At 48.0% G+C, this 21,121-nt stretch overlaps 1 protein-coding gene across 4 annotated transcripts in view; it reads left to right on the plus strand.

Annotated features, from left to right (window-relative positions):
* FBXO41 (F-box protein 41) overlaps positions 1-14,954 on the plus strand; it is a 42,057-nt gene extending 27,103 nt beyond the window's left edge. For 3 of the 4 annotated variants that reach the window (XM_038745303.1, XM_038745305.1, XM_038745304.1), the window contains 3 exons: positions 10,092-10,250; positions 10,429-10,544; positions 14,589-14,954. In XM_038745303.1, coding sequence (XP_038601231.1) covers positions 10,092-10,250; positions 10,429-10,544; positions 14,589-14,651 — 338 coding nt within the window. In that variant the 3' untranslated portion in view covers positions 14,652-14,954. The remainder of the gene's footprint in view (positions 1-10,091; positions 10,251-10,428; positions 10,545-14,588) is intronic. The other variant, XM_038745306.1, reaches the window with a different exon arrangement.
* The last annotated feature ends 6,167 nt before the right edge of the window (positions 14,955-21,121 follow it).

Below are 21,121 nucleotides of genomic sequence, written 5' to 3' on the forward strand. Positions count from 1 at the left end.
CTTACTGTGTGCAGAGCACTGTACTATGCACTTGGGAAGCACAGGTTGGGGACATATAGAGACAGTCCCTACCCAACAGTGGGCTCACAGTCTCATCCATTCATTCATTCATTCATTCATATTTATTGAGCGCTTCCTGTGGGCAGAGCACTGTACTAAGCGCTTGGGAAGTACAAGTTGGGAACATATAGAGACGGTCCCTACCCAACAGTGGGCTCACAGTCTAGAAGTCTAGAAAAGCACTGTTCTAAGCGCTGGTGGGGGGGGCGGCTACAAGGTGATCAGGTTGTCCCACTTGGGGCTCACGGTCTTAATCCCCATTTTACAGATGAGGTCACTGAGGCACAGAGAAGCAGCGTGGCTCAGTGGAAAAGAGCGCTTAGAACAGTGCTTTGCACATAGTAAGCGCTTAATAAATGCCATCATCATTATTATTACTAAAAGAGCCCGGGCTTTGGAGTCAGAGGTCATGGGTTCAAATCCCGGCTCCGCCCATTGTCAGCTGTGTGACTTTGGACAAGTCATTTCACTTCTCCATGCCTCAGTTACCTCATCTGTAAAATGGCGATGAAGACTGTGAGCCCCACGTGGGACAACCTGATCACCTTGTAACCTCCCCAGCGCTTAGAACAGTGCTTTGCACATAGTAAGCGCTTAATAAATGCCATCATTATTATTATTATTATTACAGAGAAGTTAAGTGGCTTGCCCAAGGTCACACAGCTGACCTATGTTGCCAGCTTGTCCTTCCCAAGCACTTAGTCCAGTGCTCTGCACACAGTAAGTGCTCAATAAATACGATTGAATGAATGAATGAATGACAAGTGTCAGAGCTGGGATTCGAACCCTTGACCTCGGACTCCCAAGCCCTCACTCTTTCCACTGAGCCACGCTGCTTCCCTGTGCCTGGCACCTACTAAGCGCTTAACGAGTACCAGAAAGAAGGAAAAGTTGAGGCAGCTATTTACTGAACACCTCCTGTGACAGTCATCAGGAGAGACAGATGATCCCTGCCCTCAGAGGGATTACGATTAATTGGCACGGGCCCTCTCTCTGATAATCAGGCAGGTTTGCCATAATAATAATAATAATAATAATAATAATAATGGCATTTATTAAGCGCTTACTATGTGCAAAGCACCGTTCTAAGCGCTGGGGAGGTTACAAGGTTATCAGGTTGGCCCACAGGGGGCTCACAGTCTTAATCCCCATTTTACAGATGGGGGTAACTGAGGCACAGAGAAGTTAAGTGACTTGCCCAAAATCCCACAGCTGACAATTGGCAGAGCTGGGATTTTCAGGCAGGTTCGCCATAATAATAATAATAATAATGGCAGTTATTAAGCTCTTACTATGTGCAAAGCACTGTTCTAAGCACCGGGGAGGTTACAAGGTGATCAGGTTGTCCCACGGGGGGCTCACAGTCTTAATCCCCATTTGACAGATGAGGTCACTGAGGCCCAGAGAAGTGAAGTGACTTGCCCAAAGTCACACAGCTGACAATTGGCAGAGCTGGGATTTTCAGGCAGGTTCGCCATAATAATAATAATAATGGCATTTATTAAGCGCTTACTATGTGCAGAGCACTGTTCTAAGCGCTGGGGAGGTTACAAGGTGATCAGGTTGGCCCACGGGGGGCTCACAGTCTTAATCCCCATTTGACAGATGGGGTCACTGAGGCACAGAGAAGTTAAGTGACTTGCCCAAAGTCACACAGCTGACAATTGGCAGAGCTGGGATTTCCAGGCAGGTTCGCCATAATAATAATAATAATGGCATTTATTAAGCGCTTACTATGTGCAAAGCACTGTTCTAAGCACCGGGGAGGTTACAAGGTGATCAGGTTGGCCCACAGGGGGTTCACAGTCTTAATCCCCATTTGACAGGTGAGGGAACTGAGGCCCAGAGAAGCTGACTGGCCCAAAGTCACACAGCTGACAAGTGGCAGAGCCGGGATTCGAACCCATGACCTCTGACTCCAAAACCCGGGCTCTTTCCACTGAGCCAGCCTGATGGCCTCGTGTCTACCCCGGCGCTTAGAACAGCGCTCGGCATGTAGTAAGCGCTTAACCGCTACCCCGGTTATCATTATTAATATTAGGGGGACGCTCTTGGGAAGAGAGGGTGAAGACAGAAGTGAGGATGGGACCCGGCTGGGCGGGTGGAACGAGGTTGGGATGGGAAAGCGTCCACCAACTCCGTTGCAAGCGCTTAGTACAGTGCACGTCATAAGCAACCGGACACCCTGATATCTCCCCCGGCGCTCAGAACAGTGCCCGCCACATAGTAAGCGCTCAACAACTACCACAATTATAATAATGGCATTTTATTAAGCGCTTACTACGCGCAAAGCACTGTTCTAAGCGCTGGGGAGGTTACAAGGTGATCAGGTTGTCCCACGGGAGGCTCCCAGTCTTCATCCCCATTTTACAGGTGAGGGAACTGAGGCACAGGGAAGTGAAGTGACTTGCCCAGAGTCACACAGCTGACAATGGGCGGAGCTGGGATTTGAACCCATGACCTTTGACTCCAAAGCCCGGGCTCTTTCCACTGAGCCACGCTGCTTCCCAATCGATTAATATAATTATGCTACTTATAAACGTTTGGATTTATTATTATTATTAATTATAAGTGCTTGATTCTAGCCAGTAAAGCCTGTGCTCTTTCCATTGAGTCACGCTGCTTCCCCAGTAATATTATACATTATAATATAGATGTTATATATATAAAACATATTATATATCATATATCATATTATAATATATAATAAAATAGTATGTTATATATAAAATATATTATATATCATAGACTATATTATAATATATAATAAAATATGTTAGATAGAAAACATATTATCTATCATATATTAGGATATATAGTGAAGTATTATGTTATATATAAAATATATTATCTATCATATACTATATTATGATATATAATGAAATATTATGTTATATATAAAATATATTATATGTCATATACCATATACAATATATAATGAAATATTGTTATATATAAAATATATTATGTCATATACCATATTAGAATATATAATAAAATGTTATGTTATATAGAAAACATATTATATATCATATAATATATTGATATATAACAAAAAATATGTTATATATAAAATATATTATGTATCATATACTATATTATGATATATGATAATATATTATGTTATATATATAATATATTAAATGTCATGTGCCCTATTATAATATATAATAAAATATCATGTTACACATAAAATATATTATATATCATATACTATATTATAATATATAATAAAATATTGTGTAATATGTAATGTATATCATATGCTATATTATAATGTAACAAAGTATTATGTCATATATATAATATATCATATATCATATACTATACTATAATATATAATAAAGTATTATGTCATATGCAAAATTCATGATATATAATATACCATATTATAATATATAATAAAGTATTATGTTATGTATAAAATATATTATATATCATGTACTACATTATAATATATAAAGTATTATGTTATACGTAAAATATATTATATATCACATACTATATCATAATGTATAATAAAGTATGTTATATATAAAATATAGTATATATCATATACTATATTATGCTATATAATAAAGTATTGTGTTATATATAAACTATGTTATATATCACATAATATATGATAAAATAGTACATGTGATATTAATTATATATTAATAATATGTAGTATGTCATATATAGTAATTATTATTATAAACACGCAATAAATACTACTGAAGATGGAAATGGGGCGAAGCTGGAAAGTGGGTGGGAAAATTGGGGATTCCGTTTCCTGGCCAGCTGGGGGGGCAGCGGGGTATAGTAGCTAGCGCCCGGGCTTGGGAATCGGAAGGTCGTGGGTTCGAATCCCAGATCCGCCACCCGTCCGCCGTGTGGCCTTGGGCGAGTCGCTTCACTTCTCAGGGCCTCGGCGACCTCATCTGTCAAATGGGGATGAAGACCTGCAAGGTGGCAAATGGGGATTAAGGGAAGCAGCGGGGCTCAGTGGAAAGAGCGCGGCCTTGGGAGTCAGAGGTCGTGGGTTCGAATCCCGGCTCTGCCACTTGTCGGCTGGGTGACTTTGGGCCGGTCACTTCACTTCTCTGAGTCTCAGTTCCCTCATCTGTCAAATGGGGATGAAGACCGTGAGCCCCACGTGGGACAACCTGATCACCTTGCATCTCCCCCAGCACACAGAACAGTGCTTCGCACATAGTAAGCGCTTAACAAATACTATCATTAATTAATTAAGACTGTGAGCCCCCCGTGGGGACAACCTGATCACCTTCTATCCCCCCCAGTGCTTAGAACAGTGCATCGCACAGAGTAAGCGCTTAACAAATACTAGCGTGGCTCAGTGGAAAGAGCAGGGGCTTTAGAGTCAGAGGTCATGGCTTCCAATCCCGGCCCTGCCAACTGTCAGCTGTGTGACTTTGGGCACTTCACTTCTCTGTGCCTCAGTTCCCTCATCTGTAAAATGGGGATTAAAACTGTGAGCCCCCCGTGGGACAACCTGATCACCTTGTAACCTCCCCAGCACTTAGAACAGTGCTTTGCACATAGTAAGCACTTAATACTATTATTAATTAATTAATTTAAGACCATGAGCTCCACGTGGGACAACCTGATTACCTTTTATCCCCCCAGCGCTTAGAACAGTGCTTCGCCCATAGTAAGCGCTTAACAAATACTATTAATTAGTTAATTAAGACCACAAGCCCCACGTGGGACAACCCCACAACCTTGTATCCCCCCCCCAGCGCTTAGAACAGTGCATCGCCCATAGTAAATGCTTAACAAATACTATTATTAATTAATTAAGACCATGAGCCCCACGTGGGACAACCTGATCACCTTGTATGCTCCCCAGTGCTTAGAACAGTGCATCGCCCATAGTAAACGCTTAAACAGATACTATTATTAATTAATAACATGAGCCCCATGTGGGACAACCTGATCACCTTGTATCCCCCCAGCGCTTAGAACAGTGCATCGCCCATAGTAAACGCTTAACAGATACTATTATTAATTAATTAAGACCATGAGCCCCACGTGGGACAACCTGATCACCTTGTATCCCCCGCAGCGCTTAGAACAGTGCATCGCCCATAGTAAATGCTTAACAAATACTATTATTAATTAATAACATGAGCCCCATGTGGGACAACCTGATCACCTTGTATCCCCCCGCAGCGCTTAGAACTGTGCATGGCCCATAGTAAACGCTTAACAAATAGTATTATTAATTAATTAAGACCATGAGCCCCACGTGGGACAACCTGATCACCTTGTATCCCCCCGCAGTGCTTCGAACAGTGCATCGCCCATAGTAAACGCTTAACAGATACTATTATTAATTAATTAATTAAGACCATGAGCCCCATGTGGGACAACCTGATCACCTTGTATCCCCCCCCAGCGCTTAGAACAGTGCATCGCCCATAGTAAATGCTTAACAAATACTATTATTAATTAATTAAGACCATGAGCCCCACGTGGGACAACCTGATCACCTTGTATCCCCCCCCAGCGCTTAGAACAGTGCATCGCCCATAGTAAATGCTTAACAAATACTATTATTAATTAATTAAGACCATGAGCCCCACGTGGGACAACCTGATCACCTTGTATCCCCCCCCAGTGCTTAGAACAGTGCATCGCCCATAGTAAACGCTTAACAGATACTATTATTAATTAATTAAGACCATGAGCCCCACGTGTGACAACCTGATCACCCTGTATCCCCGCTGGAGATTAGAACAGTGCATCGCCCATAGTAAACGCTTAACAAGTACTATTATTAATTAAGACCATGAGCCCCACGTGGGACAACCTGATCACCTTGTATCCCCTGCAGCGCTTAGAACAGTGCATCGCCCATAGTAAACGCTTAACAAATACTATTATTAATTAATAATATGAGCTCCATGTGGGACAACCAGATCACCTTGTATCCCCCGCAGCGCTTAGAACAGTGCATCGCCCATAGTAAACGCTTAACAGATACTATTATTAATTAATTAATTAATTAAGACCATGAGCCCCACGTGGGACAACCTAATCACCCTGTATCCCCGCCGGCGCTTAGAACAGTGCATCGCCCATAGTAAACGCTTAACAAATACTATTATTAATTAAGAATATGAGCCCCACGTGGGACAACCCGATCACCCTGTATCCCCCCCAGCGCTTGGAACAGTGCATTGCCCATAGTAAACGCTTAACAGATACTATTATTAATTAATTAAGACCATGAGCCCCACGCAGGACAACCCGATCACCTTGTATCCCCCCCAGCGCTTAGAACAGTGCATCGCCCATAGTAAACGCTTAACAAATACTATTATTAATTAGAGAAGCAGTGTGGCTCAGTGGAAAGAGCCCGGGCTTTGGAGTCAGGGGTACTTCCCAAGCGCTTAGTACAGTGCTCTGCCGACAGTAAGCACTCAATAAATATGATTGATTGATTGATAATACCATAACTATGTACAAGTAAAATAGAGTAATACGTACAAACATATATACATGTATACATATATATACATGTACATATGTTGCCAACTTGTACTTCCCAAGCGCTCAGTACAGCGCTCTGCACACAGTAAGCGCTCAATAAATACGATTGATTGATTGATTGATTGATTGATAATAGCATAACTATGCACAAGTAAAATAAATAGAGTAATAAATACGTACAAACATGTATACATATATGTTGCCAACTTACTTCCCAAGTGCTTAGTACAGTAAGTGCTGAATAAATATGATTGATTGATTGATAATAGCATAACTATGTACAAGTAAAATAAATAGAGTAATAAATATGTACTTCCCAAGCGCTCAGTCCAGCGCTCTGCACCCAGTAAGCGCTCAATAAATACGATTGATTGATAATAGCATAACTATGCACAAGTAAAATAGAGTAACAAATACGTACAAACATGTATACATATATATATATATGTTGCCAACTTGTACTTCCTAAGCACTTAGTACAGTAAGTGCTCAATAAATACGATTGACTGATTGTTAATAGCATAACTATGTACAAGTAAAATAGAGTAATAAATACGTACAAACATGTATACATATATGTTGCCAACTTGTCCTTCCCAAGCGCTCAGTCCAGCACTCTGCACCCAGTAAATGCTCAATAAATATGATTGATTGATTGATAATAGCATAACTATGTACAAGTAAAATAAATAGAGTAATAAATATGTACTTCCCAAGCGCTCAGTCCAGCGCTGTGCACACAGTAGGCGCTCAATAAATACGATTGATTGATTGATTGATTGATAATAGCATAACTATGTACAAGTAAAATAAATAGAGTAATAAATACGTACTTCCCAAGCGCTTGGTCCAGCGCTCTGCACACAGTAGGTGCTCAATAAATATGACATTGATTGATTGATAATAGCATAACCATGTACAAGTAAAATAGAGTGATAAATATGTACAAACATGTATACATATATGTTGCCAACTTGTACTTCCCAAGTGCTTAGTACAGTAAGCGCTCAATAAATACGATTGATTGATTGATCGATTGATAATAGCATCACTATGTACAAGTAAAATAAATAGAGTAATAAATATGTCCTCCCAAGTGCTCAGTCCAGCGCTCTGCACACAGTAGGCGCTCAATAAATATGATTGATTGATTGATTGATTGATAATAGCATAACTATGTACAAGTAAAATAAATAGAGTAATAAATTCGTACAAATATGTATACATATATGTTGCCAACTTGTACTTCCCAAGCGCTCAGTCCAACGATCTGCACACAATAAATATGATTGATTGAATGATAATAGCATAACTATGTACAAGTAGAGTAATAAATATGTACAAACATATATACATATATATATATATATGTTGCCAACTTGTACTTCCCAAATGCTTAGTACAGTAAGTGCTCAATAAATACGATTGATTGATTGATCAATTGATAATAGCATAACTATGTACAAGTAAAATAGAGTAATAAATTCGTCCTTCCCAAGCGCTCAGTCCAGCACTCTGCACCCAGTAAGCGCTCAATAAATATGACTGATTGATTGATCAATTAATAATAGCATAACTATGTACAAGTAAAATAGAGTAATAAATATGTCCTTCCCAAGCGCTCCATCCAGCGCTCTGCACCCAGTAAACGCTCAATAAATACGATTGATTGATTGATAATAGCATAACTATGTACAAGTAAAACAGAGTAATAAATACGTCCTTCCCAAGCACTCAGTCCAGCACTCTGCACCCAGTAAGTGCTCAATAAATACGATTGATTGATTGATTGATAATAGCATAACTATGTACAAGTAAAATAAATAAGAGTAGTAAATACGTACTTCCCAAGCGCTCAGTCCAGTGGTCTGCACCCAGTAAGCGTTCAATAAATATGATTGATTGATTGATAATAGCATAACTATGTATAAGTAAAATAAATAGAGTAATAAATACGTCCTTCCTAAGCGCTCAGTCCAGCGCTCTGCACCCAGTAGGTGCTCAATAAATACGATTGATTGATTGATAATAGCATAACAATGTATAAGTAAAATAAAGAGTAATAAATACGTCCTTCCTAAGCGCTCAGTCCAGCGCTCTGCACCCAGTAGGTGCTCAATAAATACAATTGATTGATTGATAATAGCATAGCTATGTACAAGTAAAATAGAGTAATAAATACGTCCTTCCCAAGCGCTCAGTCCAGCGCTCTGCACACAGTAAGTGCTCAATAAATACGATTGATTGATAATAGCATAACTCTGTACAAGTAAAATAGAGTAACAAATATGTCCTTTCTAAGCGCTCAGTCCAGTGCTCTGCACCCAGTAAGTGCTTAATAAATACAACTGAATGATTGATCGATTGATAATAGCATAACTGTATACAAGTAAAATAAGAATAATAAATACGTACTTCCCAAGCGCTCAGTCCAGTGCTCTGCATCCAGTAAGCGCTCAATAAATACAATTGATTGATTGATAATAGCGTAACTATGTACAAGTAAAAGAAATAGAGTAATAAATACGTCCTTCCCAAGCGTGCAGTCCAGTGCTCTGCAACCTGTAAGCGCTCAACAAATACGATTGATTGATAATAGCATAACTATGTACAAGTAAAATAGAGTGATAAATATGTACAAACATGTATACATATATGTTGCCAACTTGTACTTCCCACGTGCTTAGTACAGTAAGCGCTCAATAAATACGATTGATTGATTGATTGATTGATAATAGCATAACGATGTACAAGTAAAATAAATAGAGTAATAAATACGTCCTTCCCAAGCGCTCGGTCCAGCGCTCTGCACCCAGTAAGCGCTCAATAAATACAACTGATTGATTGATCGGTTGATAATAGCATAGCTATGTACAAGTAAAATAGAGTAATAAATACGTCCTTCCCAAACGCTCAGTCCAGCGCTCTGCACCCAGTAAGCACTCAACAAATACGATTGATTGATAATAGCATAACTATGTACAAGTAAAATAGAGTAATACGTACTTCCCAAGTGCTCAGTCCAGCGCTGTGCACCCAGTAAGCGCTCAATACGATTGATTGATTGATTGATTGATAATAGCATAACTATGTACAAGTACAATAGAGTAATAAATATGTACTTCCCAAGTGCTCAGTCCAGCACTCTTCACCCAGTAAGTGCTCAATAAATACGATTGATTGATTGATAATAGCGTAACTATGTACAAGTAAAATAGAGTAATGAATTCGTCCTTCCCAAGTACTCAGTCCAGTGCTCTGCACCCAGTAAGCGCTCAATAAATACGATTGATTGATTGATTGATAATAGCATAACTACGTACAAGTAAAATAGAGTAATAAATACGTCCTTCTCAAGCGCTCAGTCCAGCGCTGTGCACCCAGCAGGCGCTCAATAAATAGGATTGATTGATGGATCGGTTGATATAGGTATTACCAGGCAGGTCAGGGGTCCCCGGCAGCGCTTCCGGGCCGGGCGGGGGTCCCCGGGGGGTCGGACTGACGGTGTCCCCGTGTCCGCCCCCCCGCCCCAGCCCGCAACTGCATGCGGCTACAGGTCCTGGAGCTGGACCACCTGGGCGAGATGACCCAAGAAGCGGCGGCGGAGGTGTGTCGCGAGGGGCTCCGCGGCCTCGAGATGCTCGTGCTCACCGCCACCCCTGTCACCCCCAGGGCCCTGCTGCACTTCAACAGTGAGAGCCGGGGACAGCGGGGGGGGGGCCAAGCGGGCGGCGGGCACGGGGGGCCGGGGGCCGGGGGCCGGGGTGAGGAACCGGGCAGCCGTCGCCACGCCGACCCGGGCCGGGCCCGGCCGTCGGGATGAGGGCCAGTGGGATGAGGGCTCGGGGCCTCCCTCTCTCTCCTCGCCAGGCGTCTGCCGGAATCTGCGGTCCATCGTGGTCCAGGTGGGCATCGGGGACTACTTCAAGGACCCGGGCGGCGCCGAAGCCAGGAAACTGTTTGAGGAAACCGTGACCAAACTACAGGTAACGACAACAAAGATGATGGTGGTGGTGGTATTTGGTAAGCGCTTACAGGTAACGATAAGAAAAATGATGGTGGTGGTGGTGGTGGTGGTGGTGGTGGTATTTGGTAAGTGCTTACTGTGCGCAATAGCACTGTTCAGTCATTCAGTCGTATTTCTGGAGCGCTTACTGTGTGCACGGCGCTGGACTAAGCCCTTGGGAAGGACAAGTTGGCGACATAGAGAGACGGTCGCTACCCGACAGTGGGCTCATTCATTCATTCAATCGTATTTATTGAGCGCTTACTGTGTGCAGGGCGCTGGACTAAGCGCTTGGGAAGGACAAGTTGGCGACATAGAGAGATGGTCCCTACCCAACAGTGGGCTCATTCATTCATTCATTCATTCAATCGTATTTATTGAGCGCTTACTGTGTGCAGAGCGCTGGACTAAGCGCTTGGGAAGGACAAGTTGGCGACATAGAGAGACGGTCCCTACCCAACAGTGGGCTCATTCATTCATTCGTTCATTCATTCAATAGTATTTATTGAGCGCTTACTGTGTGCAGAGCGCTAGACTAAGCGCTTGGGAAGGACAAGTTTGCGGCTTGGAGAGACGGTCCCTACCCAACAGTGGGCTCATTCATTCATTCATTCATTCATTCAGTCGTATTTCTGGAGCGCTTACTACTACTACTAATAATAATGGTACTTGTTAAGCGCTTACTATGTGCAAAGCACTGTTCATTCATTCAGTCGTATTTCTGGAGCGCTTACTACTACTAATAATAATAACGGTACTTGTTAAGCACTTACTATGTGCAAAGCACTGCTCATTCATTCAGTCGTATTTCTGAAGCGCTTACTACTACTACTAAGAATAATGGTACTTGTTAAGTGCTTACTATGTGCAAAGAAGTGTTCATTCATTCAGGCGTACTTCTGGAGCGCTTACTACTACTCCTAATAATAATGGTACTTGTTAAGCGCTTACTATGTGCAAAGCACTGTTCATTCATTCAGTCATATTTCTGGAGCGTTTACTACTAGTACTAATAATAACGGTATTTGTTAAGCGCTATGTGCAAAGCACTGGGGGGATACAAGGCGATCAGGTTGTCAATCAATCAATGAATCGTATTTATTGAGCGCTTACTGTGTGCAGAGCACTGTGCTAAGCACTTGGGAAGTACAAGTTGGCAACCTATAGAGACAGTCAGTCCCTACCCAACAGTGGGCTCACGGGGGGCTGACAGTCTTCATCCCCATTTTACAGATGAGGGAACTGAGGCCCAGAGAAGCAAAGTGACTCGCCCAAAGTCACACAGCTGACAATTGGCGGAGCCTGGATTCGAACCCATGACCTCTGACTCCAAAGCCCGGGCTCTTTCCACTGAGCCACGCCACTTCTCTAACTTACTGCTTACTGTGTGCAGAGCACTGGACTAAGCGCTTAGAAGAGCGCATCGTCCATAGTAAACGCTTAACAGATACTATTATTAATTAGAGAAGCAGCGTGGCTCAGTGGAAAGAGCCCGGGCTTGGGAGTCAGAGGTCATGGGTTCGAATCCCGCTTCTGCCACTTGTTAGCTGTGTGACTTTGGGCAAGTCACTTCATTTCTCTGGGCCTCACTTACCTCATCTGTAAAATGGGGATGAAGACTGGGAGCCCCCCGTGGGCATAACCTGACCACCTTGTATTCCCCCCCCCCAGCGCTTAGAACAGTGCTTTGCACATAGTAAGCGCTTAACAAATGCCATCATGATTATACTTCTAGACTGTGAGCCCACTGTTGGGTAGGGACCGTCTATGTTGCCAACTTGGACTTTCCAAGTGCTTAGTACAGTGCTCTGCACACAGTAAGCGCTCAAGAAATACGACTGAATGAATGAATGAATGAGCCCACTGTTGGGTAGGGACCGTCTCTATATGTCGCCAACTTGGACTTCCCAAGCGCTTAGTACAGTGCTCTGCACACAGTAAGTGCTCAAAAAATACGATTGAATGAATGAATGAATGAATGAGCCCACTGTTGGGTAGGGACCGTCTCTATACGTTGCCAACTTGGACTTCCCAAGGGCTTAGTCCAGTGCTCTGCACACAGTAAGTGCTCAAAAAATACGATTGACTGACTGAATGAATGAATGAGCCCACTGTTGGGTAGGGACGGACCGTCTCTATATGTTGCCAACCTGTACTTCCCAAGTGCTTAGTCCAGTGCTCTGCACACAGTAAGCGCTCAAGAAATACGATTGAATGAATGAATGAATGAATGAGCCCACTGTTGGGTAGGGACCGTCTCTATACGTTGCCAACTGGTACCTCCCAAGCGCTTAGTACAGTGCTCTGCACACAGTAAGCGCTCAATAAATACAACTGAATTGAATGAATGAATCAGGTTGGCCCACGGGGGGCTCCCAGGTCATGGGTTCAAACCCCGGCTCTGCCAATTGTCAGCTGTGTGACTTTGGGCCAGTCACTTAACTTCTCTGTGCCTCAGTTCCCTCATCTGTAAAATGGAGATTAAGACTGTGAGCCCCCTGTGGGGCAACCTGATCACCTTGTAACCTTTCCAGCGCTTAGAACAGTGCTTTGCCATAGTAAGCGCTTAATAAATACCATCATTATTATTATTATTATTATTATTATTATCCCCATTTTACAGATGAGGGAACTGAGGCCCAGAGAAGTGAAGCGACTTGCCCAAAGTCACCCAGCTGACAAGTGGCAGGGCCGGGATTTGAACCCAGGACCTCTGACTCCAGAGCCCAGGCTCTTTTCACTGAGCCACGAGGCGTCTCCCCCACCCCAGCCTGTACTGACTCCCTCTGGGTGGCTGGAAGAGTGAAGCCCTGGGGCTTCTCTGTTGTTTGTTCATATTTATTGAGCACTCACCGTGTGCAGAGCACTGTACTAAGCGCTTGGGAGAGGATTCTATTCATTCGGGCGTATTGATGGAGCACTGACTGTGCAGAGCACTGCACTGAGCGCTTGGGGGAGGATTAAATTCATTCGAGCATATTGATGGGGCGCTGACTGTGGTGTGCAAAGCACTGTACTGAATGCCTGGGAAAGGATTCTACTCATTCGAGCATATTGATGGAGCGCTGACTGTGCGCAGAGCACTGTACTGAGCGCTTGGGGGAGGATTATATTCATTCAAGTGTATTGATGGAGTGCTGTGTGCAGAGCACTGTACTGAGCGCTTGGGAGAGGATTCTATTCATTTGAGCGTATTTATGGAGCGCTGACTGTGTGCAGAGCACTGTACTGAACGCTTGGGAGAGGATTCTATTCATTTGAGTGTATTGATGGAGCGCTGACTGTGTGCAGAGTACTGTATTGAGCACTTGGCAAAGGATTCTATTCATTCGAGTGAATTGATGGAGCGCTGCGTGCAGAGCACTGTACTGAGCGCTTGGGAGGGAATTATATTCATTCAAGCGTATTGATGGAGCGCTGACTGTGTGCAGAGCATTGTACTGAGCGCTTGGGAAAGGATTCTATTCATTCGGGAATATTGATGGAGCGCTGTGTGCGGAGCACTGTACTGAGCACTTGGGAGGGAATTATATTCATTCAAGCGTATTGATGGAGCGCTGACTGTGCAGAGCACTGTACTGAGCGCTTGGGGGAGGATTCTATTCATTCAAGTGTATTGATGGAGCGCTGCATGCAGAGCACTGTACTGAGCGCTTGGGGGAGGATTCTATTCATTTGGGAATATTGATGGAGCGCTGACTGTGTGCAGAGCACTGTACTGAGCGCTTGGGAGGGAATTATATTCATTCAAGCGTCTTGATGGAGCGCTGACTGTGCAGAGCACTGTACTGAGCGCTTGGGGGAGGATTCTGTTCATTCGGGTGTATTGATGGAGCGCTGACTGTGTGCACAGCACTGTACTGAGCGCTTGGGAGAGGACAATATAACCATCAACGGCCCGCGACAACGGGCCGCTGTCCCGGAATCCCCTGCGGGGGAGGGCGTCTCCCCCAGCCCCCCGGCGCCCCCCCCCCTCGCGGCCCCCCAGAGGCTCACGGGGCGCTCCCTACCTTCCCTTCCGTAGGCGCTGAGGCGGCGGCCCGGCTTCTCCAAGATCCTACACGTCAAGGTCGAAGGGGGCTGTTAGGTTTGGGGGCTCGGCTCGGACCCCGTCGGAGAGGACGGCTGCGGGGGACCCACCGGCGGGCCGGGGCGCTGTACTGGACGCCGCGCCCCTCAAGCTGAGCCGGGCTCGGAGGCCCGGGTTGGGGCCCCCCGGACCCAGACGCCAACCCCGGCGGGTGCCACGCGGTGACTGGCGAGGGAACCAGGCCCGGCGGCCCCGGGGACGCGGGCGGGCCTCCCTGGACGGTGCCGAGGCCTCCACATTCACTCATTCCTTCAGACGTACTTATTGAGCGCTCACTGTGTGCGGAGCGCTGGACTAAGCGCTTGGGAAGTCCGAGTTGGCGACGTATAGACGGTCCCGACCCAACAGCGGGCTCATTCATTCATTCAATCGTAGTTATTGAGCGCTTACTGCGTGCAGAGCACTGGACTAAGCGCTTGGGAAGTACAAGTTGATAACATATAGATTGTTCTGATCCAACAGCGGGCTCATTCACATTCATTCATTCATTCAATCATATTTATTGAGCACTTACTGCGTGCAGAGCACTGGACTAAGCGCTTGGGAAGTCCAAGTTGGCGACATAGAGAGATGGTCCCTACCCAACAGTGGGCTCATTCATTCATTCATTCATTCAATCATATTTATTGAGCGCAGAGCACCGTACTAAGCACTTGGGAAGTCCAAGTTGGCAACATACAGAGACGGTCCCTACCCAACAGCGGGCTCACTCATTCATTCATTCATTCAATCATATTTATTGAGCGCTTACTGTGTGCAGAGCACTGGACTAAGCGCTTGGGAAGTACAAGTTGGCAACATACAGAGACGGTCCCGACCCAACAGCAGGCTCATTCATTCATTCACTCATTCAATCATATTTATTAAGCACTTACTGTGTGCAGAGCACTGGACTAAGCGCTTGGGAAGTCCAAGTTGGCAACATGTAGAGACGGTCCCTCCCCAACAGTGGGCTCACTCATTCATTCAGTCAGTCATATTTATTGAGCGCTTACTGTGTGCGGAGCACTGGACTAAGCGCTTGGGAAGTCCAAGTTGGCAACATATAGATGGTCCCACCCCAACAGTGGGCTCATTCATTCATTCATTCAATCGTATTTACTGAGCACTTACTGTGTGCAGAGCACTGGACTAAGCGCTTGGGAAGTCCAAGCTGGCAACATAGAGAGGCGGTCCCTACCCAGCAGTGGGTTCACAGTCCACAGAGGCGACCCACCGAGGAACACGTGGCTCCTTCATTCAATCATATTTATTGAGCCCTTACTGTGTGCACAGCACCGTACTAATCAATCAATCAATCGTATTTATTGAGCGCTTACTGTGGGCAGAGCACTGTACTAAGCGCTTGGGAAGTCCAAGTTGGTGACATATAGAGACGGTCCCTACCCGACAGCGGGCCCTCGCCCCCCTCCCATCGCCCCATCCTGCCCCGGGGGGTTGCCAGGACGCCCACCCCCGGCCTCCCTCTCCTCCGAGGGGGTCTCGTGGCCCTCCATGGCACTTCCTCCGCAATCCTCCGACCTGAGACTCGCCCCCGAAGAGCGGACACTGAGCTCCGCCGCTTACAATCGCATTTACTGAGCGCTCGCTGTGTGCGAAGCACCGTACTGAGCGCTCGGGAGAGTACGCAATGGCAGCAAACAAGACACATCCCTGCCCACGAAGAGCTCGCTCGACTGCTGGGTGACCTTGGACAAGTCACTTCACTTCTCTGGGCCTCGGTGACCTCGTCTGTAAAATGGGGATGGGGACTGTGAGCCCCACGGAGGACCATGTCCAAAACACGGGCCTGGGAATCACACGGTCCCGAGTTCTAATCGCAGCTCCGCCGCTTTCAATCGTATTTACTGAGCGCTCGCTGTGCGCGAAGCACCGTACTGAGCGCTCGGGAGAGGACGCAATGGCAGCAAACAAGACGCATCCCTGCCCACGACGAGCTCGCTCGACTGCTGGGTGACCTTGGGCAAGTCACTTCACTTCTCTGGGCCTCGGTGACCTCGTCTGTAAAATGGGGATGGGGACTGTGGGAGGACCGTGTCCATCCCAATTTGCTTGGATGCCCCCCGGCGCTCAGTACAGTGCCCGGCACATAGTAAGCGCTTAACATGGGCTGCCTGCTGCCTCAATTGCCCCCCGTCTTGTTGTATCGTTCTCTCCCAAGCGTTCAGTACAGTGCTCCGCACACAGTAAGCGCTCATTAAATACGATCGACCGCCTGACTCCCCAAACCATCACGGGCCGGGCCCGTCTCCGGGTCTCCCGCTCCGAGCCCTCACCCCGGCTTCAAACCCGCGGCCGTGGCCTCGTCCGGACAGGGCGGACGCAAACCACACTCTTAATCCGGCGCTTAGAACAGTGCCTCGCGCGTACTGAGCGCTTAGCAAACGCCCTCCCGATTAAACCGAGCGAGAGGGTGGGGAAGGGAAGGGGAAACGGCGCGGCTTGGTAGAAAGCGCCAAATCGCGGCCCTAATTGCCACACCGTTTCCCCCGCTGAGTGACCTTGGGCAAGTCGCTTCGGTTCTCTGCCTCGGTTTCCTCATCTGTAAAACGGGGGTTCGATGCCCGTAATCGTCCCCACTTAGACCGAGGGCCCCGTGTGAGACGGGAACTGCGTCTGGCCGGATCTGGCCATCCACCCCAGTGCTTCGCACAGTGCCTGGCGCACAGGAAGCACTGATGCGATATCCCGATTATTATTACGATTAGGAGGGGTCCCGTTAACCGCTCTGGGGTCAGATTCCCCGCCGAGGGAGGGGTTACCTGTCCTTCTCGCCTTCGCTCTCCTCGTTCCGGTCACAGGCGGTCTTTCTCGGGCGGGCGGCAAGTGGGTCTTGGGGGAGACGCCCCCGCCGCCCACGTTCCCTTAGCAACGGGCCTTGGCGGAGACGCAGGGGGATCCTGGTCTGTCTGTCCATCCGTCTCGGGAGCCGCAGGGTGGAGAGGGGGACGCTCCACACTGGAGGTCGAAGGTCAGACAGATGGAGGCCCATCTGCCCCGTCCGGGGGCCAATCAATCAATCAATCGTATTTATTGAGCGCTTACCGTGGGCCGAGCACTGCGCTAAGCGCTTGGGAAGTACAAGTTGGCAACATATAGAGACGGTCCCTACCCAACAGTGGGGTCAAATAGAGGCCGCGTTATTCCCACCCCAACAACCCAAGACCCTGGTGGTCGAGGAAGCGTGGATGGCGGGATTTAGATCCCGACAATCAACTGGAAGGGAGGCCCTCTCCACCCTCTGCCCACCCCCGGGATGCCCAGGGAAGGGGGCACCCCTCCCGCTTCCCCAGGTGGGGTCCGGGGAAGCGGGAAGGCGAACGGAGAGGGAAACCGCCACCGTCCTCCGACGGAGGGAAGGGCGCGGATGCCCGACTTGCGCCCCAAGCCCCAGTGCCCGCCTGTCGCCCGCCGCCACACAGAAAGCACAGAGTCCGGGCAGCCCGGCTGAAGCCCCCCGACCCCCGATCCACCCCTCCACGTGGGGCAGGAAGGGGTTTCCATTTTGTTATTTAAGAGATGCCTGCGCTTGCCGGTGCCAAGTCGGGGCAGGGGGGGACCTCCCCAGTGCCACGGCTCCCCTTCCCCATCGCCCCCGGCCGCGCCGCCATCTCAGCACTTTTGGTCCGTGTCACCTGTAGATGCACTTTTGGTGTTGTTGCTTTCTGACTTTTGCCGAATGTATCCTGAACGTGTACCGTATTTAAAGAGAATCTAACGCGGGTGTCAGAGATATTTTACGACTCGGTGTCCAATAAAGATTCTTAAAACTGACCCCTCTCTCCCCCTGCCCGCCGTGGGCGTCCACGGGGTCGGGGGGAAAAACCACCGGGAAGCGGCCTGGCGTAGCAGGCCCAGATCCCGGCTGCATGGCCCTGGGCAAGTCACTGCACTTTTCCGTGCCTCAGTTACCTCGTCGGTCAATCAGGAAGACCGTGAGCCCCATGTGCGATGAAGGAATGCACCCAACCCGATTACCCGCTATCCACCCTGGCGCTTAGTACGGTGCCTGACACTTAAACACCATTATTATTATTATTATAGGATTCAGTCTCTGGCAGATTCTGGGGGGGCAGATAGTAGGGCTCACCCCAATAAATCAGGGGTAAAGGATATTCAAAACGATTCACTTCCTGGTCTACTAATTCTTTGAAATCCAGCCCGTCTCCTACTCAATCCCCCGCCGCACACTGAATCGATCGACTCCCGATCCCTCCTCCGCCAAGGCCACTCCACTTCTGTGCCTCGACTGCCTCAACTAGAAAACGGGGGGCTCGATCTCCGTTCTCCCGCCTACTTTGGCTGAGAGCCCCCACGCGGGAAAGTGCTTGGCACATAGTGAGCGCTTAACAGACACCATCGTCGTCGTCATCTTGTATGGAGTCCAGGGCTTAGAACGGTGCCTGACTCGTATTAAGCGCTTAACAAATGCCATTAACGAAAAAGAGGCCGGGAAAAGCCCCATTGTTCGAATCCAAAAACCTCCAACGACCCACAACCACCCCTGTCTGCACAAAGGCAAGGGGACAGTGCTTGGCACATAGTGAGTGCTTAACACCATCGTCGTCATCTTGTTTGGAGTCCAGGGCTTAGAACGGTGCCTGACTCATATTAAGCGCTTAACAAATGCCATTAACGAAAAAAAGAGGTTGGGAAAAGCCCCATTGTTAGCATCCAAAAACCTCCAATGACCCACAACCACCCCCATCTGCACAAAGGCAAGGGGATAGTGCTTGGCACATAGTGAGAACTTGACAGATATCATCGTCGTCATCATCTTGTATGGAGTCCAGGGCTTAGAATGGGGCCTGACTCGTATTAAGCGCTTAACAAACGCCATTAACGAAGAAGAGAGGCCGGGAAAAGCCCCGTTGTTACCATCCAAAAACCTCCAACGACCCCCATCTGCACAAAGGCAAGGGGGGTCCCCACTAACTGTGCTATTTGCTGAGTGCTTACCACATTTCCAGGCACCGGCGTGGATACAAGCAAATCGGGTTGGACACGGTCCCCGTCCCACCTGGGGCTCAGTCTTAACCCCCATTTTGCAGCCTGGGGAGCAGAGGCACGGAAAAGCGGAACGACTCATCCAAAGTCACAGGGCGGACGAGAAGCGGATCCGGGATTAGAACCCAGGTCCCTCTGCGTCTCGGCAACCTTGGGCATTGCTCAGCTCCCGGCCTAGACGCTTTGCTGCTCTCCAATTCGGCCGACGGCAGGCCCTGGGCTCTCCGAAAATCAGCCCGGGCCCTTCTGCCTGCTTTCTTCCCGACACGGGGTCCCCTCCCGGTGGGATGTGGGGACCCCCCTTGGGTCTCAGCTCCGGCCCCCTGCGCCGGGCAGTGCCCAGGGAAGCGACGGTGGGCAAGCCTGGCGGGCGCACCCGGCAGCAGGAAGGGCACGGCTTGAGAGTTTCTAATCCCGGCTCCCGCGTCAACTCGGGCGAGTCGCTTTCACTTCTCCAAAACGGGGGTCGAGACCGTGAGCCCCACGCGAGACAACCTGCTTACCCTGCTATCAACCCCGGCACTTCAGAACGGTGCTTGGCACATAGTGAGCGCTCAACAAATACCACCATTACCGTTATTACCCACCCTGGCCGCACGCACCGGGGTACGGGACGCAGGGGAATCGTGGGCTGGATACTGGCACGCAGGATGGTCATTTTGGGGGGAGATCGAGAGATGGGCGCCAAGCCCCTCAATCACCTTTCATTCATTCATTCACTCAATCATATTTACTGAGCGCTTACTGGGTGCAGCACACTGTACTAAGCGCTTGGGAGGTACAAGTTGGCAACACAGAGAGACGGTCCTTTCTGCGGCAGCCAGGGACCCTGGCCCTGAGGAAACGCCTTCCCTTCACTTAGCTCTGGAGAGGGAGCTAAGATGATGATGATGTTACCTGGGAAGCGCTTACTATGTGCCATGTGCTGCAGTGGATACAAGGTGATCGGGTTGTCCCCCGTGGGGCTCACAGTCTTCATCCCCATTTTCCAGATGAGGGAACCGAGGCCTAGAGAAGCGAAGTGACTTGCCCGAAGCCACCCGGCTGACGAGCGGCGGAGCCGGGATTAGAACCCATGACCTCTGACTCCCGAGCCCGGGCTCATTCCGCTGAGCCCGGGAGGAAGGTGGGGGGGGATTCGTTTGGTCGTGTTTATCGTGTGCAGGGCACTGTACTGAGCGCTTGGATGAGAGGGAGCAGGTGGAAAGAGGGGTGCTCTGTGCACGGCAAGCGCTCAGCACGCCCGAATGACGGACCGAACAACTGACGGGTAGGTACGGAGAGCTGCCCTGTTAACTTATTTTCACGTCAGCCTCCCCCGCAACTAGACTTGTGAGCCCGCTGTTGGGTGGGGACCGTCTCTGTCGTCGTGTTGTATTTTCCAAGCGCTCAGTACAGTGCCCCGCACACGGTAAGCGCTGAAGGAATCCGACTAAGTGAGGCGAGGCCGGTCCGGGGGA

The sequence above is a fragment of the Tachyglossus aculeatus genome, chromosome 4, assembly GCF_015852505.1.
Source record: "Tachyglossus aculeatus isolate mTacAcu1 chromosome 4, mTacAcu1.pri, whole genome shotgun sequence".
Lineage (NCBI taxonomy): Eukaryota > Metazoa > Chordata > Mammalia > Monotremata > Tachyglossidae > Tachyglossus > Tachyglossus aculeatus.